The following is a 26,124-nucleotide window of genomic DNA, read 5'->3' as shown; positions in this document are numbered from 1 at the left end:
CCAAGTCTGAATAAGATAATAACATGATTAAGGTGTTTACATGAGTTGCTTTTAGAATGTTCCTTTCATCATCCCATTTTATGTTATAGCACATAATTCGATTACCGTCATTGCGTGATTACGCTATGCACATTTATTCCAGAGTTTCATGTCATTTTGGGTATTTCATTTTTAATTTGTCGACTTCAACTGCAGTTTGGCACTTTCACTTTCATTTGGGAAAGCCTGCCATGACAAATGAGATATTGGACGCAGAATTTCATACCGCACACCAAATGGGAGAAAAAAACCTCTGCATTTTGTGGTGTATGTGTCTGTGGTCCTTATCTGACTTGGTAAAGGCAGAGAATAGTGTCAGCCGTGTGTGTATGCACTATCCCGTCGCAAAATTTGTCGAAAAGTTCCACATGATGATAATAGTTTTATTAAAGTGTTTACATATCTGTACCGAACTTCAACAATATGACTATAATCAGCATACTCCACGGCTTAATCAGATTTCTGTTTAGTTCAATTATAACCTCAATTAAAGTGAAATATGTTTACTTCGAGTTCACTAACATCTGCGCACATTCTCCCATCCAGTTAGTTTTTAAAAAAATCACAACTATTTTCGCAAGGGCAGTAGTAACGCACATTTCCGCCACCGTTTTGTCCTTACACCACGTTCATAAAAAGATATACTATTTAGATACAATAGATATAACTTAGATATAATAGACTATAAAAGATACTAGATATGAATTTACAGCCCCTTTTAACTGCCCGAAAATGAGATGTAACATACTGAAAAGTCCCAAAATGTTATGACCATTGTATGACTCTATAGCCTTTATAGATTAAAATGCAGAGATGAAAGAAATAAAAATGCTGCTTTTGACCACTGTCTTTAGCACAAACATTCACTACAAAGCTGAATAGTAGCTACCCACAAGCTACCAAATAAATTGTCATCTGTGATAGTGAAAGGCTCGGCCCCTGTGTGGAAGGAAGGTGACTGTAATAATGATGACAGGAGGGGAAGCACATCTGTATGATCAGGGTAAGGGACCGGGACACATTTTTAAGTTTTTTTTAATGCATGCAGCTGAATCTGATGACATACAACTGACCAGTACTAACAGTTCCCGACATTTCCTTCTCTTTAAGCCAGGCCGTGTGTTTTTAGGACTAAAGGGGATAATAAAGGATTTCAGATGTACAGTAAATTAAATGACATCAGATTGTTTTGGTTTTCTTTTTATTGACAGCCTTATGTTTGACAACATTACGGAGTGGTATCTGGTTATCCTGGAATACAGGTTAATCATTACACTTTAAGTAACCGATATAAAGTCAGAAACCACGGCTTTATTTGTTTTCTGACACATAGTGCTGGCAGCTGTTGACTTGCATTGTTAAAAAGTTAGTTTTTTTTTGGATCACAACTTTTGTGTGGGATGTTGCATATGCCACCTTTATAAATGAGACTCCTGGTACCCTTTTAAAGGTAAAATTGCCTTGAAATGTGATGTAAATGTTATAATTCTATAGCATTAATAGATTTCATGGCACATATGAAAGAAATCAAAAAAGCTGCTTTTGATCAGTGTTTAGCACAATCATTCTCTACAAAGCATGTTAAATGACATCTTGTTAAACTGATATACTGTATACTCAGAAATCATGTTTTCTGACACATACTGATGGTAGCTGTTGACTTGCATTGCTAAAAATACTACTGATAAAACGTAACCTACATCTTTGATGGGTAAGTAAATTAAACATTTATATGTTTAGTCAAATTTTACATTGTCACTTTTTGTTAACTTTTAAAGAGGAAAAAAAAAGGGGTTTAAAGAATGTTAAAGAAAATAATGTTTGAGTGAACTCCCTTTAAATAAAAGTGATAATTCATAGGCAAGTAATTAAGTAATTATATTGACAAAGCAAGTCCAAGGAGGACATGGTTTGGCAGGAAATCAGGTGCATCTAAAGCACAAGACTGCAAAATGCAAAGAAAGTCCTTGAACTCCACTCAGGGGTCAGATAATTAATTGGAATTAGATGTGCTGAAAGATACCCGTCATTCCCCATAAAGACATGCTTATGAATGACCTTGAGTTTGTTCCTTCCTTTAAACCGAACTAGGAGGCAAAAATTCAACACCAACTCACATGAAATACATGCTTCATCCTTTCGTTTTTTGTTTTTTGTTTTTGCGAAACTGCAAAAAACAATAAAAAATGCACTTGACTGCAGTTTCTGAGTACAATGTATGATACTGTATGTGATAGTATAAAATCACCGACTTATGTTTCTTTTCACACTAATGATATTTATAGGGAATTTTATTGTCAAAATTTATTGTTTTATTTTCATGCTGTGTTGTTTTATTTTTTTGCACAAAACCAAATAAAAACACAAAACAACTTAACAGTTATTATGATTTGTAATCAAATATGTTTGCCACATCCATCTATCTTCTTATATGGACAACTTTTCTGGCATGGTAAGTGTACTTTTGGTCTTGTGTTTGCTTTTGAAAACACTATTGGTTGTTTTTAGAAATGGTTTAGGTCAGTGGTTAGCTGGTCTAGGTGATGTGTATGAAAAGCACCACCTTCTTGTGGATGTGAACAAGAAGGACGTGTATCAAAAACGTAAAACAAAATATACCCTAAGTCATTGGTCCATAACCCCTGGACCGCACACCAGTACCAGTCCGTGGTTTAATTGGTACCTGGCCACACAAGAAATTATTAAATATTTTTGTTTTATTTATTATCTGAGTCTGAACAATCATTTATTTAGAAAAATGACTGTATTTTCTCGGCTATTTTCAAATGTTGACCATTCTGTGGTGATAAAAAGGTTGAGGATCACTGCCCTAAGTAACGCATTTCATACTCGAAAAATGTAAACAGTGGCCACTAGTAGATCTGTCATTTGAAACGTACAACAAAATGCACAATGAGCAACGTATTTTTGTTTCACAATAATATAGGCTGAGGCATGTATTGTCGATGAGTCTGAGCTGCAAATATTATGTGCCTGATGTGTAGGGGAGGAGCGAGTCAACAAATCTCGGAAGACAGTCTTGATCAAAAATATAGCAAAACATCGGTCACACACTGAGCCACCTCAGCAGACGTACAGTTTGGAAAATGGTCCCATTACTGTGCAAAGTCTGCAAGATCAGACAGACAAAATGCCTATAAACACACAAACTGCATGGATATACTGCTATTACTTTTACACTAGGGTTATATGCTGAACCACATCAAACACATGCTGAAACTGCTGCAGCATTCACAGCAAGTCAACTGAATAAATGCAGAAATGGAGAGCTTTTATTCTGAATCACACACACTAAATATTTTCCCTTTTGAACACAGGCATATAAAACCATAAGTGCTTGTTTTTGTCTCAACATCACTTGCTGGCCAAAGTTTTCCTACACATGGTTTCATTAGTGGCTTCAGAAACCAAAGCATTAGTTCACCCCAAAAAATGAACTGTGCTGACTGCTGTTTTTTTTGCTGTTATTAACATTGTGTAAAAAGAACTGCATAAAGACATCCTTTAAATACATTATTTTGAGCTCTAATATAATAATAATAATAATAATAAAGTGAAAATACTTTGAGAAAATACTAATGATCAGTTGTTATAATGCTTTACATAAAATTTTTAGTAAGTGTGTTTATATGGAGCATTCGTTAAATTCTGATTACGTTTAGCTTAAAATCACAATCTGATTGAAAAAACTTATTTGGAAAAAAAAACAAAAAAAAAAACAATTGACATGACAATCAATTTGAGAGAGGTGGGGTACTTTTTTCCAAACCGACTGACAGAAAATGTAAACACATCTCTAAACTGAAGAACACAACTGGAGATATTTGTGCACAAACAGACACATTTACATAATGTGATGTAGGATATGCAGAAAAAACGAATATTGCAATTAAATATAATAAATGACTGCTGTGTCAGTATACATTTCTTTTTTACTGCCTAATAAATATGAGAAGCCTTGCACAAAGCTTTGCTTGCTTGTGTCCCATCCTATGTATGGCCAGAAACAGATACATATTTGATGATTTTTAAAACAAAGAAAAGGAGATAAAGGATAGTATGCAAAAAAGTTGGATATTTTGTGCTTAAATGTAATTCCGTCAATTCTGTATTTAATGGTTTAAATTCTGAGTCCAATTTTAAGCTTATGACATGTTAATGCTTACATTTACCTTCATAACATTATTTAGTTCATGCAAACACTTTGAATTGAATGAATGAATTTCAATGAATTCATTCCAAACTGAATCCACAAGTGTTCAAGTGAATGTGACTAATGTTTTAAGGCTCATTCACACTAAGATAAGAACTATAAAGAAAGCTATTTCAGTGTCCGCAGCAGTGCACGAAAGCATTGTGTTTATCATAAGAGTGGATCTGGTTTTAAGTATTCAATCTCTACAAAGCACCATGGAATTTGATTGGCTGTCTGCATTTTTACTGTTTATGAGCTGGAAAAAAGAATTCTGTAAGTGATTATATTTATATGTTTCCTCGGTTCCATTATTGTTATAATGGATGTGGACTATTCTTTTGAAAGCAGAAGTAAATTTTTACCTTAAAGTACACATGAAATCAAAATTAAGCATACTGATTGTGTTAACTCGCATTGCTAGCTTTGAGGTTAACAATTCATGTTATTAGGTAAAAAATGATGCCCATGTTATCTAAAATTGAAATCTGAAAACGCACTTTCTGTTTGTTTTTAGTTAAATTGTCAGATTACGTCTTTGTGGGGTATTGGGCTTAACCACGCTACTCGGACTGTCAAAAAACAGAAATGGACAGGAGAAGGTGTATATTTGGTCATAATAACTCTCCCCAAACCCTTTCCCGATCTTTCTGAACGAAATGCCTACTTTACTACATCCAATCAGCTCGCAGTCAAAAAACAAGCCACACCCACTGTTTCCTCATCTAGTATTCAGTTTCTCTTGGAAATGCGGCACAATGGGAAGAAAAAGAAGAAATGGTCACAGTTTCCGGACTAAGCTATTGACCTTGGTGAAAACAGGCCTTTACTTTGCTGAAATCTCAGGTGGGTTATTCGTTGACAAGATTAGCCTACAGAAATTCAAATTTACCTTAGCCAGACGGGCCCTCTTGATCAGATCGTTGAGCTTGCGAAGAGCGGCATTGCGAGGAAGTGATTGTATATCCTTGAACAGGTCTTGCTCCTCTGCTTCGAACAGCTTGCGATTGTCTGGAATCAGCAATGGATGCGACCAAAAAGAGCCAATGTAGACACGAATCACCTCCGGCGTGTTTACGATCTTTCCCAGTGACCACATGAGGGCGCCGTAAACTCGCATCAGCTGCTGTGTCTCGATCTGGTCGGCCTTGTTGAGCACCACACGGATCTTGTCTTCATGGTTCTTTAGGGCCTTGATGACCTCTGAAAACTCATCTGAGATGTCCAGCTTGTGGGCGTCGAAAAGGAGGATAATGCGGTCTACGCGCTCGGCGAACCACTCCAACACCGCAGCGAAGTCATAGCCTGAAGGGAGAGATTGGAAAAAAAAGAGATTGATATTCTGTTCAGTGTTTATGGTTCACAAAGCTTTTGCACCGCATGAACGGATACATGAGAGCAGAGAGGCAGTCGGCCAATCAGAATGGGCGAAATGACCTTGTTAGACCTGGCGCTCAGTAGAACTGAAAATGTTGAGTCTCTTCCAAGTATCGTTAAAATGCTCGGGCCTGTTGCGGTTTTTATGATCTAATGTCTGCCAGTTAATGGCTTCTGCAGCTCAGCTTTACTCTCTCTCTCCAGGGATGTAGCAAGTCAAAGAGAGAGTCCACCGTTCAAGTAAACAGCAAAATGATGATTCATTTAAAACAAAGACTGCGTTATGTATAATATTAAGGAAACATTATTTAAATGCATTAGGCATTATTAACAAACAAAACTTTAATATTAAAAATTATAAATCAGAATTATTTTCCGTTTAATTTTACCCTCCAAAGGTAATGATGTGATTTTACTTTAGTAGAACATTAATCGCTGTGCACTGTTCAAATTTACTACTCTTTGGTTGTGTTCGTGGTTGTTTTTGCCCCCGTATGTCTTACATTATAATGACATTTTTTTTATTGCAAAGCCATGACAGACAATAATAATATATAATTGATTGTTGGTGGTTTTTCCTGCTGGGAATAAGTAAAACGTGTTATTGTTTACTGTTGATCATCAGTTGGAAGCATTACCCCTTTAGATAGGCCTGTGCAAAAAGCTCCTGGCTTTTATATGGTATTCTATGGAGTAAAACCCACAGGAACGCGGGGAGAACATGCACACTCCACACAGACACGTCTACTGACCCAACCGAGGCTCGAACCAGCGATCTTCTTGCTGTGAGGTGACAGCACTACCCGTGTATTGTTATGTTTTGGGAAAATGCTTTGAAATTTTTCAAAAATTTGTTTCAAAATAAGATGTCACTAAAAATCTTTCCATTTGCTGAAACCAATTAAAACTTAAAAATCACCACAGATTACATGAAAACATCCCCAATAGCACACAAGGGTTAAAAAAAAGATTTAAAAGTTGAAAGCATGGTACTTGCGAATTTAAAAATTCTTTAGGACTTACGGTGAGGAGCCACAGGTAATAATGTTGTTGTTTGCCTGTAAGGGTTTTTTTTTTTTTACTAAAATTACCAGTGACCATTGGCTTACAATACAGTAATATTCAGAGGTCCAAAAACATATTTAATGTTCTACTGAAAACAAAAGGCCTGAGGATAGGCACATTAACAGAAAAGTTTAATCTTCAGTTGACTCTCTTTAAAAACCTTCTTTTAAAGCCTTAAAAACTAAATGAAACAACGCTGTGGACTAACTAGTCAATATATCTCCAAACTCATTTCTGGTGCACATCCACAGAGGACAAAAGACTTGATTTTAGGATTATATGATGACTAAAAACATGCCAATGCAATACACTGAAAATAAATCAGAATTTACGTCATTGTGTCCTCACCAGCATCAACAGGAGATTGTTATTGTGCACTGTTTTTGCTTTTAGTGAGGACAGGCAAATTACAAGCCCATTGCAACTGGTAAGGACACTGTGTGCTAAGAACACAACACCACTAGAAATAAGAAGGTTCACACTGACCTTAGAAACGGAAAAGATTTGTTTTGATACTTCACTCAAACACTATATGCTAAAAATTGTACCCGCAATTGAAATAAAGCTGAAACAAAATACAAATATTACAGGAAAGTATTATACATTAAAAGTTTTTCTGTGACTCTTTACATGCCTTTGACTATACCTTTTTAATAATTGACAGTTTGGACACACCTGTTGGAAGATAAAGTTTATGAATAAGCATGTTATCCCTTACAGCAGTGTTTCTCAACTGGTTTGATCATGGGACCCACTTTATCCCATAATTATTAGCCTGAAATATCACTCCCAAACTACTTTTGTTGATACAATCAAATGTGTAAAGTAATAGGCTATAAGCCACCATAGTTGCACATTGAAATTCCATGCTGGTAATTTCTTTTGCTTCTTAAAATAAAGCGATGAAGTAAATTTTCCTTAGCTGAGAGTTTGTACAAATAACAAACTTGCGCTTGTGATACTTTTATTAATTGTTTTAAAGAAACACGACTACAGTAAATTGATTTTCATGTCAGAATCAGCGTTTTTACACAAAAACTACAATCAAGTTTTCAGCGTTCTTTGATTGTGTGTCATGTTGTAATTGTGTCTTTGAATGTTCAGTAATTGGTTAAAGCCAATGTGATTGGCACATAAAATGATAAAATATTTTATCTTAAGGGCTGTCTGCCGAAAAATCATACATTTATTTAAACAACACGACCTCTTGTGTACTGCCTGCCCACCGCCAGTGAATTTTTGAATTTCGCCCATTGAAAATCCCAAATGAAAGGACTGTAACGCTCACTCTCATGAACTATGTCTGACAGAAGCATCAACAGCTCTCGCACAAGTCTTTCAAAATTAAATTTATTCATCATAAAAACTCTACGCGATCCACTTAAAAAGGCTTCGGTCACCATCTTTTGGGATGTGACCCCTCAGTTGAGAAACACTGCCTTACAGAAACACATGAAGCATCACATATGCAATCACACAGTAAACTCACATGTGAAACAAACATGAAACAATACAAGATACTCATTAATATTTTCATTAATATATATATTTTTTTTAATTCCAAAACTGCAAATTTCACGTGTGTCCAACAAATCTGTCTATAAAGTCCATGTGAAATCAAAATACAATGTTTATTTTGCTAGCGCACATTTTTATTCTGCAGGTGAACAATTAATCTGTGCAAGCTAATCCACTAAAAAACTAAATATTTTTTGGATATCTTCAATCAAAGTCTGCACATTTAACAATATACTAAAATTCTGAGAAAGTCTGAGAAACTTCCGGTTCATGCTGACTTTAACTTGATTTTAAATCCCTCATGTAATTCTTCTTTAAAGGATACCATTACACACAACAATAAAATACATTTGAATGAAACGTTGTTGTTTTTGGTAGAAAAACAAAATGGCAAAAATGACTCCGACCAGGCTTGTCTATGTCAGTGTTTTCTCTCTGACACACATCTTCTATAATAACATCCAACATCTTTGTACCCAGGGGCTTTTAGCATGACCTTGACTGAAAAAGACAAAAAAAAGGCATATTTTCCAAAGCTGTCAGTTCTGTAGGGAGGCATTAGTGTGTTAATATTTCAAATCAGTGACATGGAATATGGCCGACACAGCCATTTCTTCCACAGGAAGATCCCATGCCTACAGGAATGGTGTGGACCATCCCTTCCGATTTGGCAGTTTCACATGGAGAGGCTTTATTGTCACCTGCAAAAGTGTGGATTGTTTTTTAAACAACTTACGGATCTCTATCCATAGTTGTTGTCACTTCAGAGTGGGGCTAGCAAACTAAATAAAGGCCTAAGAAAGGCAAAATCTACAGTAACAGACACATGAGACAGTGTCATTGAGAGCAGGACAATAACAGCGGTGAAACTGGGCTTGGCATTACAGCTGTGATTATACAGTGGAAGAGGGACAGATCTGAGGGTTAATATCAGGAGGCTCTGTGATTTCACAGCACATCTGGGGTCGAGCGGTGCTGGAACGTCATTTTGCATAATAAGCTGCAGGTGTTAACAGTAGTTTGGCAGTATCTACAATACCTCCGTACGGACATTTACGCAGGCAGCTATAACCATCTTCTGTAGCAACTGTTCATGGGGAGAGAGAGAGAGAGAGATACAGAGATGTCAAATTACAGTAACACAGGATGGAAAGTATGGAGTTTTAATTAGAAATGTCTCAAAGTCATTCCTGAAGGACAGAAGGGAAAATCTAGGCAGATCAAAACAGTTTGGAATGAACAGATATCAAGATATCAGTAAAACAACATGAAAAGTGATAAAAAGAAAATGGTTTTGGTTGATGATGTGCTGCATTTCCACCATCCTGAACTGATGAACATACTAAAAAGAGAGATTACAATCATAAAATGCACAGTATAAAAGAACAATATCCAGTAGGATATTATTAAAGCTAATGACTTCTTGAAGTTCAGTTAATTGCACAACATTGAAAGAACCATTCGTTTATGAATCAGATGTTGGATGTACCTGATTTACTAAAAAGAACCAGTTTATAAGAATCATTGGTAAACCTATAAATTAGCTACACACTATGAACCATTTATTAAGCGTTAGCATATAGTGAATTCATTATTTGTTAAGCATTTACTCTACATTAAATTAACAATAATCTTTGCAATACTATCTAAAGAATAAAATTACTGTATAAAAATTAAACATTGCTGAATAACAAGTGTCAAAATAGAACAAAGTTGGATAAAAAAAAGGAATATAATAATTTAACAGCATTTTATAATACAACATTTTAATGTTATTAAGCAATATTTAAACTATGTTTAGATGTTTAAAGATTAAAGGTTAAAGATTGCAAATATATGCATTTTATTCGATACAGTTTCATTTGTGTATCTTTAAATGAATAGAAATAAATGCAGTTGTTTATTTTCTTTTTTCCTGTTTAGAATTTAACTGAGCCTTTAATTGTCATTTATAAGAGATCTATAAAGCATAAATAGTCCTCACTTTAGATTAGGTCACAAAACGGCATGAAGTTGAGTTAATAAAGCTTTTTGTAACATACAAATTACCTATTAACACATGTCTGAATAATAAGATACATAAATAGTAATTTGAATAGTTTTTTAATCATTAAATCATTTAATCATCAAACAACCAACTATGCTTAAATACCTGGTTCGTAAATAGTGCAATACATAATTTAGTACTGAAAAAATCCTTAAAGTATGAAAATACAATAATTAAGCACATTATATAGGTGCTTATACAGTAAGTCAAGAATCCAGCATTTGTAGCTGCAGTTATAAACTGCTTACTAACATTTATTAATGTAGAGTTAATGCTTAACTATATGCTAATGCTTAATAAATGTTTCACAGTGTGTAGTTATTATAAAGTGTTACCATAGCTCTTACAAACTGTGTTTTGCCTGAATTTATGATTGTTTATTTATGTGGCACTGTTGTCCAGAAAGACTTGACATTTCGTTCCACACATGTAGTGATATGACAATAAAGCTCGACTTGACTTGACTACATTAGTCATGCAGGATGGTAGGGCTTTGTAATAAAATTAAATAAATTTTGATTTCGATTTTAACCTCAAACTATGAAAAATAATTATTGCACCACATGTCCACTTTACAGCAGTCCATATTTGTTCCTCTGCTAAGCCCGATTTCACATAGAAAACAAAATCATAATGTGACTTTTGCAGCATGGGGTGTGCTTGATTTATTGAAGTGTATAAAATGTATTCATGTTTGTAAAAATATACAATATATTCAAAAATGTCAAAATGCGACACACATAATCATATAATCCCTTATGTGTTATGTAAGAAATGTAAGTATCATGTTAGGAATGAAAATGCAAGCGTAACAGTATATCAGATCTGCGTGGCTCTTAAAGTGACTGTGGATATATGTCAGCTAACTACCAACCTAATTAATTAATCAAAGAACAAAAACACTAAATCATTTTTCTTCTCAACTGAGAAACTTTTAGAGCTTTAATAAGAAACAAATTGATTTTAATTCACAACACAGTGGATCTTTCAATCAATCAATCCAATATGTTTTGGTCATATGGCCCACTCATAATCCTTTTAAATAATCGAAATTACAAAACTGACAAAAATAGTTGTGATTATGATTTTTTTTTCTATAATCAAGCAGCCCTACAGGATTTTTTTGATTCACTAAAAACAACCACTTCATAAGATTAATTTCTTTACAAACAAATAAGGCTACAAAGTGTTTTAATATTGTTATTTCAGCCCAATAATCATAATTAAACTCAAACAGAAACAGGTGTATGGTTTTGAGATATGTTGTTCAGAGCCAAGGTATTATTTAGCACAGCATGCCCCATTCAACAAGACACTAATGTCATTAAATGAACCTTAACCACAAACACAACAATTTAAGTGCCCGCTGCATTTCTACAACCCCACACCGGAGCCACTTTCACCAGTGACACAGTCTAGTGAACATTTAATCCTACAGATCCCCTCCAGTGCCTGGATTTGGCAGGGAGTTTTTCCAGGAGGAAATAAGGTCCATTTCACTGCACCTGACTGTGGCAGAGGTGGAGGAGAGCTGGGAATGATAAAGCCGCTTTAGGGAGCAGCTCTGGCTCAGGGTCAATAGAACCATACAGTTGCATGCTCACAAACACAGCACACTGCCAAACACTCAACAACGGCATTGAAGAGTGAAATGAGAAAGGAAGAGAGAGAGAGAGAGAGAGAGAGAGAGAGAGAGAGAGAGAGAGAGAGAGAGAGAGAGAGAGAGAGAGAGAAGGGTACCTATCATACACCCGGTGCAATTAGGCGCTAGATGTGTTTGGCATGATTTGTTGCTATTTTCAGACCAGTGCAACCATAATTTTCATGTTTTGCAGCACGTTGTTGACTGGCAGACAGAATGACAGATAAAACAAAGGAACTGAAAAAAATGATAGATAAAACAATGCTACTGCAGATTCACAGAATGTCAGAAAGGGAGATAAAATGACTAAAAATATATATAGATAGAATGACAGAAGATAGAGCGAGAGAAGAGCGAGAGAACATCAGAAAGACAAATAAAAATGATACGTAATACATATACGTAAAGAACAGAATAATCGATATGGAAAAAGAAATAATGACATATAGTCAGAAAATGTAGTTAACATTAGAAGCATTAAAGCTCTGAAGGCTATGCTATGCTGTGAATTTATGGTGCATCAGTGTTTGTCAGACAAAGCACTTTATGCCCCAATGCTTTCTGAGAGATGCTATTCTTATAATGGATGCATGGGAAAAGTGCTGATGGCTGTCAGAAGTGTATAGACGTTATTAACGATCATGGGGAAACATCTCACGGTGCTGATAAAGCTATATACGCTACAGGACACTCTAACAGTCATACAGCAGGTAATGTCTTGAGTTAATCTCACCTAGACCAATTATGCATTATGCGGTGTAGCTTTTTTTAGTCACTTTAACCACAAAAACAATCTTATTGAAATGCACTGTGAAGTCAGTATGTACACCAACATTCACAAATTTGGGGTAAAAGGTAGAGGTGGGACAAAATATCGTTATGCTGATATAGCAGGATAATTTCGTCCGTGAAACATTATCGAACTCTGGCGCCAAGTATCGATATTCATCAAAATGAACAAAAGATCTGAATTAATAAATCTGTCATACACTGACTGCAGCAGTTTACCACTTAAAGAAAAAAATATGAATCTAATGCATGATTTTACATGACTAAAAATAATCAAGGGCTAAGCATAAGATACATCAAATAAGTTGGCCAAGTTGTATTAAATGTCCTTAGTTTGCAAAAAAAAAAAATAGAAAGCAATAAATTGCTATTTTGACAGCGTTTTCTTAAATGTATATTCCACAAAATTGAGATTCTGCTGTTATGACAAATTTGGAGATGTGCCCTTTTAGTCGCAAACTGCTCTCTGGACATCAGCATTTTTAAGCTTGTTTGAGCAGCTGTGTGCTTGTTTTACATTGTTGCAATTCTATAAAACATGTGCAGTCTGTTAATAAAATAATTGCATCTTATCTTAACTTTTTGATGCAGTTTATCTCATTTATTTATAAATATCGTGATATATCGTGGATGGTTTTTTTGTGATATTACGCAAAATCGCTGATATCATGATGTCAATATCGGAGGCAAAATATCATGATAATATCATATATCATAATCAACTTGTGATTCTTACCCCAAGAGGTTTGAGTTATTTATTTATTTTAAATAAACAATGATAATAAAGATATAACAAATTGATTAAAATTGCCCACATTTTACAATTTAAATAAATGTTGTTCATTTAAACATACTGTTTATCGGAAAATATATTTTTTAATGGTGTTGCCAAATTAATTCACCTTTATTAAAAACAACAAAAACAAACATTGAAAATAAACGTTTCAAGAGCAATAAATCATCTATGAAGGTTTATGGGGAATAGTAATTTATCATAAATTCCATTACAGGAATAAATGAAACTCTAAATTATACTCAAAGGGAAAAGACTTATATTATTTTGTAACAACATTTTACAATATTACTCTATTTTGATACTAATGTATCTACTGTACCCCAATGTCTCCATACATACACAATTGTCAACGTTTAAAGTAAAAATGACCTTTGGTTAATACATATATTATAGCATAACAATATTTATCAAAAATAAAATTTACATTCTTATTATCATAGAACAGACTTTATTTCTATTTAACTCACTTATCAAAATATTTATATACTGATGAAATAATATTATGAAATGAAATATTACTACTTTAAAAGTCATGTTGAATCACAGATTTAATCGTGGACTCTAATGAAAGGTGTGTCCTGCTTCTGGACTGTAACAAATATGGGTGATTTCAAAGGCTAAAAAAAACAACTGTAAAAATGCTGTAGTAAAAATCTGTAACCTGATTAACTGTAAGTTTCCTTAATATATACAGCAAATAACCGCTTTTCCAGAATTCCCTGCCTGACACTTCCTTTTTTAATGTTTTTTTTTTGTTGTTGTTGACATTATCCAGCACATTATGATTCATTTTAGTTTTATTCCCATTGCTTATGTACATTAGCGCAAGTTAAATCTAATGATGATAAATAATGTTTATTGCATTAGTTTTGAATGATTCCATGATGCTGTCTAGTAGTTGTGTGAATGACACTGAGCACTTTCTCATCCACACATGCTTTTGGTTGTTTTTGTCTCCTTAAAGCTACATTGTGTATATCTTAGTAATTCAAAACATTAATGTAAATGAATGAAATAAGGTGCTTTACTGCGAAATTTGTACATTTCTCTTACATCCCTACTGTATTTGCAATGCTAAAATTCCAGCTACTACACCTGCCATTTTTACCATAAAATATATGGATCTTATTACAGTGTAATACACTTGCATTAAAGAAAGTCAATCAAATTGGACTGTTTCCACAAGTTCCTAGTGCTGTTTGAGCAATATGCACCAAATAGTGACAGTGAAGAGTCTGTGGGTGTGCCATCTGAGGCTAAGACGAGTAGAGAGACAACAAGAGCAGTTAATTACAGACGCACAGTGAGTATAAACAAACACAAGCACCTGGCTGAACACACCTGTCTGAATCCTTCAAACTCACTGAGCACACTAGCAATGCAGGAACACCAGCAAACCTAGCTTACAGATTCCAGCATATGACATGAAATGAGCTGCCTGTAGTCATGAATCTGAGAGAAAACGTTCCCCTGTCATCTCATACGAGCGCTGGAGAAATTCCACAGTGCTGCTTGACATAATCAAAAGAACACAGGACGTGTGACACACATTTTCTCATTACAGCCTGCTAAATACAACCATCTCACTGATGTGTAAATGAGACTTCTGGAAAGGAAATTATACAAAGGTGACTTTAGGGGGTGCGTGTGGACCCAAGAATTCTTTCCAGAGGAAAATGCCACTGATCTTCCAAAAATGGGGTGCATTTCCAGTTTGAAAAACACAGAAAATGCATGCTCAGCCAAGCATCATGGCCAAGCTGCTGGCGTTATAAAAAAAAAAGTGACTCTTTCATTGACAAAAAAATATGCTTGGCTCAGGAAAAAAAACACTGCTTTAGATGATACACATCCATCCATTTCATGAAAAAAATAATCATACAATATCTAGTTGTAAATATATTAAATATATGTAATTTTCAGGTCTAGTAATGTTTAATAAAAAGAAATCAATCCTCCACAAGCTTATAATAATTTATGTCAGATTCCATCTGGTACTAACATGCATGCATTCAAATGGATTTCATGAACTTTTACTTAGTCACAATCCTCATCACTTTTTTTAGCGGTATGGATGGATTCAACAACATCAGCCTTTACACCACAAAAACAATCCGATCTACAGTAAATGTATAGTAATTTAGATCTCTCCAATTGTGTTTAAATTGAAAGATCAAGTGTGATCTATATTCAATTCCAATTGACAACTAATGAGTAGATATATTACTTTTTAGGGGTGTAACAGATCACAGTTGATCCATGATCTATACGGATCACAACCCACAGTTCAGTACACACATGACCTGCGGATTAAGAACTTTTTTAAACTTGTAGGTTAATCCACTATTCATAACAGAGAGATCAGAGAGATTGCCTCCCGCGTCATTCAAATCACGTGTATGAAAGCATTTTGGCTTACCTGTAAAATTGAATGATTTAAAGGTGTTTTCTGTAACTTTGTTTAGCCTGCATTAATGCATTCAGTGTAAAGCTGCACAATAAAACATTAAAATATTGTGATCTCAATTCAAACCCGCGCAACATGAATGATAAATGATTTTGATTTGCATTTGTTTATTGATCCTTCAAAGCGCCACATTCAAATATGCGTTTGATCCCGAGAAATTGAGTTTTTACACTTTTTCAGTTCGTTTCAAACAATTAAATAACACAAGTACTGCAAGAACATTTTATACTTTAGATATAAACACTGATGTAAATGATAATGGTTAACATCCACCTATAATGAAACATGACGTTTTATGTGTGAATTGTTGAATCATTAATTGAAAATAAATATAATATGCTGTACAAGATGTTAGATTTCTGTATTTAGCATTATCAGCAACAGTAGCAAAGATCATTTTTCATATTCAATATTTTTTTGCTGATTCTTTTTATTAAAATGACAAGTTCTATGTTTGTTGAAAGCAATTGTTTTGCAGTAATATTTTTGTATGAACGGAAAGCAAATGACATTTGCCTCCTCCCTTTTTTGCTTATCCGAAAAATGGTCAGATCAGTGACCCAAAAACCGCAGTGTGATCCGAACCGTGAGATTTGTCCAAGCTTGTCCATGCTTTTATTACGTCTCGTCTTGATTTTTGTAACTCTTTATTTGGGGGTCTGCCAGCCAACTCACTTAAGATCTTACAATATGTTCAAAACTCAGCCGCACGTGTGCTAACTCACACATCATCTCGCTCTCACATTACTCCTGTACTTCAGCAGTTACGCTGGTTGCCTGTTAAGTCACGCATCGATTTTAAAACCTTGATTTTAACTTACAAAGCTTTTCATGGTTCTACACCTGATTATATATGTGACTTGATATCAACCTCCTCATCCTCTTGCAATCAACGTTCTGCTTCGGGGCTCACCTTGTATCAGCCCCGTTGCAAACTTAGCAGCATGGGAGGTAGGGCTTTCTCTTATCGTGCACCTAAATTGTGGAATGCTCTCCCCACAAACATCAGAAATGCCAGTTCCCTGGATTGTTTTAAGAAACTTCTTAAAACTCAAATATTATTGCTTATAATTTTTGAGGCCTTCTTTTAATATGTATATTTTTATCATTATTATCATTCTTACTTTGTGTATTTCATGTTCTCTGTGTGTTGATGCTCTTGATAGCGCTCTGAGTCTGAGAAAAGCTCAATATAAATAAAATGTATTATTATTATTATAATTATTATTATTTGTGATCTGTTACACCGCTTATTATTTTTCCAATAGACTCAGATGAACTTCATGTCTTAATACAGAATGAAATATAAATGAATAATATTCACTCAATGAGGGATTAGACTGATTCAAACCCTCATAACGCACAAGTCATTAGTTTGCAAGGATTTTCCAATAGAAACATGTATTTTATATATTTTATGCTGTGGTGCCATCCTCGCTTACATTCAGTTCACAACTTTGCCAACACAATTTTCTTTGCCATGGAACTGTAAATTCAGTGACTCAAAAAACAATATTCAATTCAAGTTTATTTGATTATGCTTGACAAAAACCCATTCCAAATGAGCATAATTGATATTTTCAGTAATTCATTTAAACATTTAACTCAACAGAGAGAGATGCTGAGAGTAAGTGGTCTCTTTTTAATTTAACTGTACACATTTAGATCCAGTGTTCAAATAAGAAAAATGATCACTAAATCGATTAATGCTATGAAAGTAGCAGAACAGTTTAGTGTGAAGGTGTCATTGGGCCAAAACGGCTTGCTCTTATTGCATGCTCTCATGTGTGAAAACACTAGAAAAAACCCAATCCATATTAAATTGGCAACTTTAAAAGCTTTAAATGTGCAGTACGATCAATAGCTTTTTAAAGCCACAGCTACTCAGATACAGATAAGTACAGACCAAGGTCATTATTGGTCACTTTAAAACTCATTTAGAAATCAGGATTTACTCTAGCTAAAGTCCCTATAAGAAAGTCATTTCACTTGGCGGCAATCTTTAAAGCTTCTCTCAGGCAAGCTCCTATTTCTTTGAGTGGGCAAACATCAAATTCTCCAAAACTGTTTGCCAATCTTACAATTCAATTTGGAATCACCAATGAAAAACAACAAGTGACTAATACATTTGATCTAGCCTTTTTTAACAACATCAAAAAACAAATTAAGTAGTTCCAGGAGTAATTCCAGCAGGTCTTGACCACTTCACAGTTCTATATAACTACGCTGAACAATTTCAGTTACTTCACAGTCTACAACAGCCAAAAATACTGCACCTCAACACAGACGCTCTCTAGCAACTGCATTAGTTTGCGGTCAATTGCTCAAGCCTCCATTACTTTCAGCTTTGGATAAGATGCGTGAGAAACTAACCATACGCACAATTTTTACAATATAATTGAATGCAATAATGACTGAAATGAAACTCTTGAGCCTTAAATTTGTGTTGTGTAGCTTTACAGTAGGGGGCAGATCATTTTCGACACTGGTTCCTTTCCAGTATCAGCTCACGACTAATTTCACTTTCAAATTAAACTGCTTAAATGTAAATCTACATTTACTTCTTTCATTGCAAACGTGAGCTAATAAATATCTGATCTCTAAAATGACCTTGGAGAGCCCAGCTCTTGGCTCTGGCCACAGAAACACGAGTGTCTATAATCCTCTGGCCATATCAGTTCAGTCTGAGAGGATAAGTGTGGTGGGAGGTAGTGACTGGTTGGTAAAATGAAAATGCTGATGCCAGAAAGCCCAGTGGTAATACTACAGGCCGCTCAGCAGCAATGGGCTATTGTGAATGATAAATAAAGTCACCACGTGCTAAACAAGCTTGTTGTTAGGGCATCTGTGCAGTGATTCAACTAGGAATTACTTTACATCTACATATGAAAGTCTAGAATTTATGATCATGCATGAAATAATGGAAGCAGAAAATTATGATTACACTAGGCTTACGGTTTCAATAAAATGTGTTATTATATTATAAAAACAACTCTGTTTGGTCACATACTGACAATCTTTTAATACAAATACAGCTGTGGATGAAAAGAAAAATACAATAGATACAATATGGTGCAAACTCAAAGTTTTGTGTGCCTGTGCCTTTCATACTTTCTGTATTTTTTTACATTATAAGGCTTGTCGCATTGACTTTTACGACCCATAAAACATCATCTTCACAAAGCCTCGTCTCTTACCATGTTCTCAGACTTTCAACACATCACAATTAAAAACAGATTGAACAACAGTTACACAATATTCTTCATGAGAGAATGTTGAAAATTCATAATGAAAAAATACATATCCCTTTTTTTCAGTATAAGTATTAAGTGAGTTTTTTGTGGTTAGGATTTCCTGAGGAAAATCTCTTTCAGTTGATGTAATAGGGAACAAGAGCAAGCATTCACATTTGAAATTTGAGATCACATGATCTCGATAGGCTGCATATTTGAGTACCGGTATAACCAACCAAAACAATACGTGCATTAAATCAGTCACTTTAAACCCCCAACCTTTAGCATCTGGTAACTACCTGCAAAATATAACAAATTACATGCAAATACCAAAACAGGACAAACATGTAAATTAAAATATAAGTTTGGCAAGTCAAATGTAAAATGTTTTGAGAAGTCAAGGACAGCAGTATGTGTAAAGGCCTGAATGCATTTCATCCCATGTACAGTGCATCCGGAATGTATTCACAGCGTTTCACTTTTTCCACATATTTTTGTTACAGCCTTATTCCTAAATAGATTAAATTCATTTATTCCCTCAAAACTCCACACACAATGCCCCATTAATGACAATGTGAAAAAAGATTTTTTGAAATTGTTGCAAATTTAATAAAAATAAAAAACCTGAAAAATCACATGTACATAAGTATTCAAAGTCTTTGCTCAATACCTTGTTTATGCCACTTTTAAGTGCTAACAAATTTTCTAATCATAGAAATCACTACAGCATAAATGCAGATATGATGTGAGAATAAGATTCATTTAGTAGCGAAAGAGAGCATAGATCAAGATATCAGTGTTTCAGAAAGATTTCAAGTCAAACTTAAGACACTTTTAAGTTCATTAAGAATTAAATTTTAGACTTCGACAGAATTAATGATTTTTACTATTATCATGATGAATTGTTTAATTGTTTTTAGGTTTTTCCCTGATGAGGGAATTTAGTTTAGGGAATTTGCTGTAAAAACAACTGCTATGAATTGTATCTATTTGTAATATAAAATTTAAATATATAAAAAAAAAGGTTTTTATTGTTGGTCATTGGATGGATGTCGGCCCAAATTGAGTAGCTTTACTAACACAATGATTTAAAACATTAAACACAATTTGTCAGTGAATTTAAGACCTTTTAAGGCCTAAAATTTTGATTTTGAAATTTAAGACTTTTTAAGACCCCGCAGATACCCTGAGTTATAATCACTTTATTAGAACTGAAGTCAACGTATTTTTCCTTGAAGCCTTTACATTCAAAAATAGCTGAAATAAATTGCAAATACCACAATTTTAATGTTTTCTTTGATAACGTAAATGCTTTTGTGGGAATATGAGATTATTTTAAAAACTTTTTAAAGTGCCCCTATTATAGATTTTAAAAGGACTTAATAAGGAAACATTACCAGTAAAAATAGTAAAGCAGTGTGTAAATAATAGTGCCATTTGAAATACCAAAGTCATTGAAAGAACTTGCTCTTGGAATGCATATTGAGACGTTTTGTTCTCATGCACAAGTGAAACATTGCCTGCCCAATTGTTGGAAAAAACTGAAGCCATCATATTGCGAAAATCTTATAGGACTAATCATTGCATCATTGGGACGATTAGGTAAAATAAAAGCATATTATAGAACAATGAAAGAATGTTTGACCTTGCATGCAGATTAAACTGTTGTTTAGGAGTCTCAAAATCAAAATATCCTTATATTCCATAATTGGGGTACTTTAAATGAATGTTTTCCAACCCTAAACTTCTGAAAGGTAATAAATATACACAACAGCTTTTCTTTTTTCTGTGCATAAGTGTGTGTTTAAGCATTTTGGCGGTGTGTTTTACCTCTGCTGATCCTTTGTTTCTCTCCGCTCAAGATTCCTGGAGTGTCAATCACACTGATGCTCTCCAAAACCGGGTTGGGAAGCTGGGCGCACACGAACCTGAAAACCAACACAAACAAACCAGTCACACTCAAGGACTCTGCAGTCTCCCAGCACACCATTGACACATTTCACTTTCCTCAGTTTATACCTCTCCACGTTATTTCTGATTTAAGCTAAACTTTGTCCATTTTGTGAATTAACAATCACAGCTAAAATGAAGTCCTACATAAAAATAAATAAATGTGAATTTTTTCTTAATTTTGCAACTTAGCATGGAACAGAATGCCAGAAAACATTATTTGTTTGACCAAGCTGGACACAAAAGAACATAAAAAGCAAGACTTCACATTTTTATAGTCCAAGTACAAAAAGTCTGCTCTGAGATGTTTTAAAAGCAGCCTAGTGTACTAAAATAGAGGCTTAGCTTTGAAGCCCAGAAAAAGCGTGTCATGTTTTGGAGCGAATCGCTAAGGACCTCAGGCTGGGCTAACTTTTTCCTAACATTATTTACTCTGCTTTTGACAGTTCCTTTTATAACATGTTAGACACAAACAACAAAAAAGCAAGGGAGAGAACAGTCTAGCACGTTCATTTACTGAACATCTGGCAATACTTGTACACAACATGTACTGTAAGTAAATCTAAGCTAATGCTCGAGTCAAATGTGACAGGTTGAACATGAGAGGAGAGTTGCATACAGTTGAAGTCAGAATTATTAGCCCCATGAATTATTAGTCCCTCTGTTTATTTGTTTCCCCAATTTCTGTTTAACAGAGAGAAGATTTCTTTTAACACATTTCTAAACATAACAGTTGTAATAACTCATTTCTAATAACGGATTTATTTTATCTTTGCCATGATGACAGTACATTATATTTTAGTAGCTATTTTTCAAGATGCTAGTATTCAGTGACATTTAAAGGCTTAACTAGGTCAATTAGGTTAACTAGGCAGGTTAGGGTAATTAGGCAAGTTATTGTATAACGATGGTTTGTTCTGTAGACTATCGAAAAAAATATATAGTCTAAAGGGGCTTATAATTTTGACCTTAAAATGTTTTTTTTTAAATTAAAAACTGCTCTTATTCTAGCAGAAATAAAGACTTTCTCCAGTAGAAAAAATATTATCAGACTTACTGTAAAAAAATCCTCGATTGGTTAAATATCATTTGGGAAATATTTAAACAAAAGAAAAAAAAGAAAAAAATCAAAGGGGGGCTAATAATTCTGACTTCAACTGTACATTGTTATATTGTGATGGTCCCTATTATCTATTGTGTTGACTCCAAGTAAATTACACTTTAAATACTGCAAATTAAAGCATTATAGATTTCTACTGTAAGAGACAATAGGCTAATGTCAGTAGTCGAATAAAAGGTTCTTATAAACTTCAAACTAAATCAAGAATGAAGTGGAGAGGCATAATTTGAACAAATCAGGCCAAAACAAAGTTCATTTGGAGTTTGTTTTAGTAGTTCATAAAAGCTTTCCAAAGCAAACTTCCTGGAAAAGGTTGCTGCAGCTGGTAAAACTTGCTAGCAGTATAAAACTGCTCAGATATTTCAAATTTATTTTTACCTCTAGATAAAATAGAAAAAATATATCAATATGGTATATTAAGATATTGAATAGGTAGCCCCCCATGCCAATAAATAAATGAACACTTCTCGCTATTAACAAACCATGAACTATGACTTCTGCCTCAAACTCCTAATTTGTTGCTTATTAATAGTTAAGGTAGTAGTTAGGTTAAGATATTAGGTAAGGTTAGGGATCCAGATTAATGTCATCATGCAGAATATATACTTTAGAAGAAACAAATAAAACAGCTAATACCTTAAAAAAAATAGGCAGGTAAAAAAAAACTAATTAATTGTGAAAATTGATCCTTAACTTAAAGTCAAGCACTATTTTGGGGTTTCTGCCTGGATTTTGCCTACGCAAATTTAAAAGCTCCCAAATCCACATACAGAGGTGTAAATGCAAACGTTTGGTATTATTTTAAAGAAAACACAGTTAAAAGTGAATAAAATAATTGTATGTTTTTTGTTTTATAATAAACCCCTCCAAAAAAAGGAGCTTTTTTTCTTTTTTGTAAACTCAAATTTGGAAGTGTACCTTTGCCGTTCCGAGTGGTCTAGGTTGCTTAATTTTGTTGGTTCCTGCACATGTAAGTAATTATAGAAAAAAAAGTAAAATGTCGTTATCATAATCTATTCAAAAGTTATTTTATTCCAACTGATCAAAAAATGGAACCACTTATGGGGGTGTTGGGCCAGTACCAACCTTTAAAATTTAAAGAATGCGGAAGTAAATGATAAAAACAATATTTAAAAAGTCTTTTTTTCCTCTAAGTATGAAAGTCAATGGTTACTGATTTCCAACATTCTTCTAAATATCTTCTGCTGTGTTCTACAGAAAAATGAAACTCATAAATGTTTAAAAGAACTTGAGGGTGAGTAAATGAGTAATTTTAAATTGTTTGGATGAATTTTCCCTTAATGATTACTAGTCGACCTGCAGTGGCATAGTAACAGTCAAAAGAATCTCAGAATGGGCCATTACCTCAACACTGATCTAAGTGCAAAATACCCACATTGGTAGTTACTTTGCTTGCATTACCTATTTGATGTGTAATTCTCCGTAGTAGTTTACACCGTGCACACTGAGCTGTGCTATTTGTGCATTTATAAATGATATACATATCTAAAAATACACCTGGAAAACCAGGGCAGTAGTCTCAAGTATTTCCAATTACATAAACCCGCAGACGAAAAGGGTGCATGACAAATAATATCCCATGGGCATGTTTACTTTCTCCCTGTACATATATTTAGCTAAAAAGTGCAATCAGTCTTTGTTCTTCCAGTTTATAAAGAAATGTTCATTTCAGTCTGTAATTTAATTTCAGATCATTGTGTAAATTCCAGCGTGGAGATTGGCTGTCTGTACTGGCCGGTACAAAGTGACGTGTTTTCAGCATATCTGCTCATTAATTCATGAGAAAGACTTGGTTCAAACCAATCAGCGCGCTCTATTGTGAACTAGATGCAACTTAATTAATATTCATGATATGGCTTCAAAGACTCTTTTTACCTGTTACAATGTTCAGACGGCAGAGAGACGCCACGTTGTGATGCAAAACCGTGATTCAAACAAGCAATAGAAGAAGAATTGTATGGAGACATGGGTCGTCAGTGTTGCATTTATAAATGTGCCGCAACAAAGTGTTTGTTTTAATTTTTCTGCAATAAGAGCACAGCTCGCGATTGGACCCTAGCAGTTGGATTACAGTGGTCTGCTAACATGCAACAAAAAATATGTTTGTGAGGAGCATTTTTACGAGAGGTTTTCGAATCTGGAAATGGTGAAATCCAGATTTGCCACTCATCTTCTTTTTAAAAAAAAGACGTGATTCAAGTTGGTGTTGATTGTCCTGTCTCTACAGATTCGTTAAGTGTATGATCAGTGTTCGTTGTTTAGGTTTCTCCAGATGGCAAAAGTTAGTATCATAAGCAGTACTCTTTCAGTTTTTAGACATACTTTAGTCAAAATTACGTAGTTACTACGTTTACAGTAATATACTGTTACTAGCGCTGCTCGATTATGAGAAAAATCATTCACGATTATTTTGGTCATAATTGTAATCAAAAATATTCAAAACGATTACTGTTAAAGTCAAAAGCATTCGCCCTGCTGTGAATGTTTTAAAAATTCTGTTATAAAATGACTTGCCTAATTACCCTAATTACACCTTTTGAATCACACTTTAATCTAAATGCTTGTATTTAGAAAAATATCTAGTAAATAGTATGTACTGTCATCATAGCAAATATGAAAGAAATCAGTTATTAGAAATGAGTTATTAAAACTATGTTTACAAATGGGTTGAAAAAAAAAAACTTTCCATTAAACAGAAAATGGGGGGAAAAGGGTCGCTAAAAATTCAGGAGGGCTAAAAATTCTGACTTCAACTGTATTCATTTATTTTCCTCCCTGTAAATAAGGAAAGGGAAATAAATACAATAGAATAACAATATGAAACAAACTGTGCTTTAAGCATCTTCACTGTAAGACAAAACTTTAATTATAGCTACAAAAGTCCTTCAGTCGGTTGCAGGAATATTGCACGCGGTCACTTTAAGAGCAGCACCGTTTCGTTTATGGTTTCTTTTTCATGTCTTTTGATTCTCAACTTGTTTATTACACAAATGAGGGTTAATGTGAATAATTACTAAACAACATGTTTTGACACCTACAGTATTTGACCATTAAAGCGCTGACATTAAGGGCCTAATCACACTATGCCGTCCGTACCGTGCCCAGGCCCGTTTCCCGGATCGTTTGAGAAGTGTGAGTGCGCTGAATCGGGCTCAAGCACGGTTCACTTGGCCGGCCCTGGCCCGGTTGGAAGAGGTGGGCCTGAGCGCGGTTCACTTGGGCTTTGGCGCGGTACGCTTGTGAGTGCAAAATGCGCCAAAGCCCGAAACTGAAAGCGAGACATGACTTTTAAGGGGCTGTTTCATATGGATTTATTAATCATTCTTACCGTTCAGTGAACACAAACTGCCGTAGTTTATTAAAGACGAGAACTCCTCACAGCACGACAGCTGCGCAAACCTCCTCGTTCCTGCAGCACGAGGGCTTTATGATTGTTTATGAGCGGCAAAAGTGTCGGATCTGTTCGGCGAAATATCTGACTGTGTGTCACCGCATCCCTAAGGACTGTTTGGCGAAATATTTGACAGCATGTCACTGCATATCAAACGACTGAAACGATATAACTAGAGAAATCTCCACTGTGCTGCTGAGTGAGAGAGCGCTTCTCACTGAACAGCGCAGCAGCGATGACGTAAGCGTGCCGAGGCCCAAATTGTGGTGTGAGTCGGAGACGGGAGGGGGGACAAGCGTGCTTTGGCCTGGTTCGAGGCAACTGTACCTTGTGTGAGTATGGCCTAAGATGGCATTAAATGCATGTGCTTTGCTCGTCTTTGAGGCTAAGCGCACACACAACAGCATGCAATCTCATTCGCGCTTTTAAAAACATTAAAATGTACATCAATGAATA

General features: G+C 34.7%; 1 protein-coding gene across 3 annotated transcripts in view; it reads right to left on the bottom strand.

The window, feature by feature from the left end:
- The window catches only part of ehd3 (EH-domain containing 3), a 45,291-nt gene that overhangs the window by 9,112 nt on the left and 10,055 nt on the right, over positions 1 to 26,124 (bottom strand). For 2 of the 3 annotated variants that reach the window (XR_012395623.1, NM_001045004.1), the window contains exons 3-4: positions 21,017 to 21,114; positions 5,145 to 5,557 (exon numbers count right to left, since the gene is read on the bottom strand). Coding sequence is in view for 2 of the 3 variants with exons in the window: in NM_001045004.1 (NP_001038469.1) it covers positions 5,145 to 5,557; positions 21,017 to 21,114 (511 nt within the window). In the remaining variant the exon portion in view is untranslated. Of the gene's footprint in view, positions 1 to 5,144; positions 5,558 to 9,251; positions 9,300 to 21,016; positions 21,115 to 26,124 lie in introns of all 3 variants that reach the window. The other variant, XM_068215509.2, reaches the window with a different exon arrangement.

This window comes from Danio rerio, chromosome 20, assembly GCF_049306965.1.
Source record: "Danio rerio strain Tuebingen ecotype United States chromosome 20, GRCz12tu, whole genome shotgun sequence".
Lineage (NCBI taxonomy): Eukaryota > Metazoa > Chordata > Actinopteri > Cypriniformes > Danionidae > Danio > Danio rerio.
This window is presented reverse-complemented; position numbering and strand designations above follow the sequence as displayed.